The sequence below is a fragment of the Anopheles aquasalis genome, chromosome 3, assembly GCF_943734665.1.
Source record: "Anopheles aquasalis chromosome 3, idAnoAquaMG_Q_19, whole genome shotgun sequence".
Classification (NCBI taxonomy): domain Eukaryota; kingdom Metazoa; phylum Arthropoda; class Insecta; order Diptera; family Culicidae; genus Anopheles; species Anopheles aquasalis.
Genome location: NC_064878.1, coordinates 38,791,564 through 38,794,063, shown reverse-complemented (window position 1 = coordinate 38,794,063; position 2,500 = coordinate 38,791,564). Strand labels below are relative to the sequence as shown.

Here is a 2,500-nt window from a genome sequence, read left to right as displayed (position 1 = left end):
CTCACTTTTCGCTTTCCGTCTCGAATCAAAACAAACCCGCAACTGTCAAACCATTTGTTGTGATTGCGGCTGTTTCTTCAACATTTTAATCGCACCTTTGCCGGTGGCCGTGCCGTTTCTTTCGTGATGAAATAATCAATAGACGATCGCGATTTAAAGTTGATGATTATATTTGCTTTTGTTTTACTCACAGCTTTCCACGATTCCGAAACGATTAAAACACGAGTCTCGCGTCCAAACGGGGCCAAACGATCGATAGTGAGTGTTGCAGTAAAACACGCTCACGCTGTGTAACGAAATGCACGCTGCGCGGCACGTGGGACACGACGCGTGCCACTCAGGCCACCAACCAACGTACAACGTTCGCTTAATCTAAAATCCTTTCACAGGAAGGGATCTTTTCATCACTATACTAATGTAATATATCTCTTCTCCTTCTCACCCCAACGAACTCAGACTCGTTTCGTCTTGGGTTGCAGAGCGTTGTCATATGCAATGAGAACACACATTCTGGGGAAGGTATCGTGCAGCCTTTCCGGTGTGTCCGGCGCGATATTCAAGGGACAACAGATCACGCTCTCTGGCTCTATCTAAGACTCACTAATATCTCGCTTTCTTCCCTGTTTTTTTCAACGCTTCTAACATGCAAACGGGGTCCATTGTGTGCGCATTTGATATCCTCACTTCCGCTTGCCTCTTAATATGTGGTTTTTGATAAGAATTGGGAAAACCGCTTCACCGCTTAACAGCTAATTCGCCAGCTAGGCCTCTACAACTTGTACCAGAGAGTAATGGGGCGGATCTTTGTGAGCTTGCTGCTCGCTATCTTGTTGAACGGACCGAATTTCCGAGCGCGCAGTGTTCAGGCTGAGTAAAAGTGGCCCCCAAAGGCCATCAAACGGAGAAAAAAAACATCCGATCCGACATCTCGCCAATAAATGCTCCACTCTGTTTCTTTTTAATATCGAAAACATTGGAGAGAGAGATAGAGAGAGAATGTTGCCTCTAGTATGATGAAGCATTACCAAACTAAAGACCAATTGATCGCGATCAGCGAGAGATACTACTGATTGTGAACCATCCTTCCTCGTTTGCTTCGTCATCACCATTTTCCAACTCCGTGTTCATCGTTTTTCCATCGATGAGAGGATTGCTTTACGCTTGTCCTGATCGTACCAAAACGATTTTGAATTGCTGCTGATCTTCTGTCTCCCTTAGCTGGCGCTTCCTCGGTTATTGGAACTAATGCAAAACGAGGAAATATATAGAGTTTTATATTTATGTATACATATGCGTGTGTATGTGTCCGGTGTGAAATGTAATGGTTAAGGAAATAAATTAATACGGTTTACGAAAGTGTTGCTGCTGTAAGGCACACCACGACGCGCGTGCGCGATCACAACAACCCTAATCTTCACACAGCATCCGGATCGGAGGCATCATCACCTTCACCACCACCACCACTACCGTTACGAGTTGGTGATGAAACCGTAAAGCCGACAGCGTCCAGCGTTGCGATGGTCGTCGGTGTGGCAGCTTTCTTCTCACTGCCTGCCGGCGTATCGAGTGCCGTTTCCTCCGGTGAGGCCATACTCGGAATTGACTTTGGTAACAGCGGCCCATGGACGACACCGGGTGAGGCAGGGGCCAACGGCGAAGCGCTGGAGGCCCTATTGGCGACCTCTTCCTCTTCCTTGGCGGCCTGTTGCAGGTACGCTGCGCAAATGCATTCACACACAAACCGATACTGGCTCTAAAGGAAGGAGGAACGTCGAGGAGAGAAGCGTTAATCAAACGAACGAAACGATCAGCTCAGAGACACTTCACTTACCACATTCTGTACCATACAGGGCCGCTGATCACGCATCGCTTGTACGATGTAGAGTGGATAGATCGGTTCCCGTGCCTCCATCAGCGCCAGTGCGGTATCCATCAAGATGAGCACTCCGGTTCGACCGATACCGGCCGAACAGTGCACAATGATCGGTGGATTCGAAGCACTTATGTATCTGCAGCAAAGGGATGGATTTGATTAAAAAAAAAAAAGGTGGAAAAGGGGGAACTTTTCACTCACTGATGCACCGACGTCGAGGAAGGCATATCATTCGGGCTTTCGTCACTGTCCGTGTGCAGCACACGACGCTCCGCATTATCCAACCCCCCATTGTCGTCTACGCTGCGCAGTTTCACATTCTTCAGGCTCGCCTCGATCTCGAGCGGCAGTGTGGTAGCCCGGGCCGATCGTACCCTTTCCGTGAACTGAAGGAACAGATTCGGATCGGCCGGTACACCGTGATCCGGCCAGGCGAGATACTGCATGTGCTGAATCGTGCGCCGTTCCTTCGTCCGTTCGTCCGTCATGACGAGATCACGAAACACAAAGCTCCCCGTTTCGTCCGCCTTCTCCGAGAGGCAGCGAATGGAGAGACCGGCCGACGGGACGAGCGGCTCATCGTCCGCCGACGGCCAATACTGATGGCACTTGGTGCGGCCGCTTTCC

At 49.8% G+C, this 2,500-nt stretch overlaps 1 protein-coding gene across 1 annotated transcript in view; it reads right to left on the bottom strand.

The window, feature by feature from the left end:
• Positions 1 to 152: 152 nt before the first annotated feature.
• Positions 153 to 2,500, bottom strand: part of LOC126578428 (tyrosine-protein phosphatase non-receptor type 4) — an 11,566-nt gene continuing 9,218 nt past the window's right edge. The window contains exons 8-10 of the mRNA XM_050240970.1: positions 2,075 to 2,500; positions 1,832 to 2,009; positions 153 to 1,753 (exon numbers count right to left, since the gene is read on the bottom strand). The exon at positions 2,075 to 2,500 is cut by the window's right edge and continues 205 nt beyond it. Coding sequence (XP_050096927.1) covers positions 1,415 to 1,753; positions 1,832 to 2,009; positions 2,075 to 2,500 — 943 coding nt within the window. The 3' untranslated portion in view covers positions 153 to 1,414. The remainder of the gene's footprint in view (positions 1,754 to 1,831; positions 2,010 to 2,074) is intronic.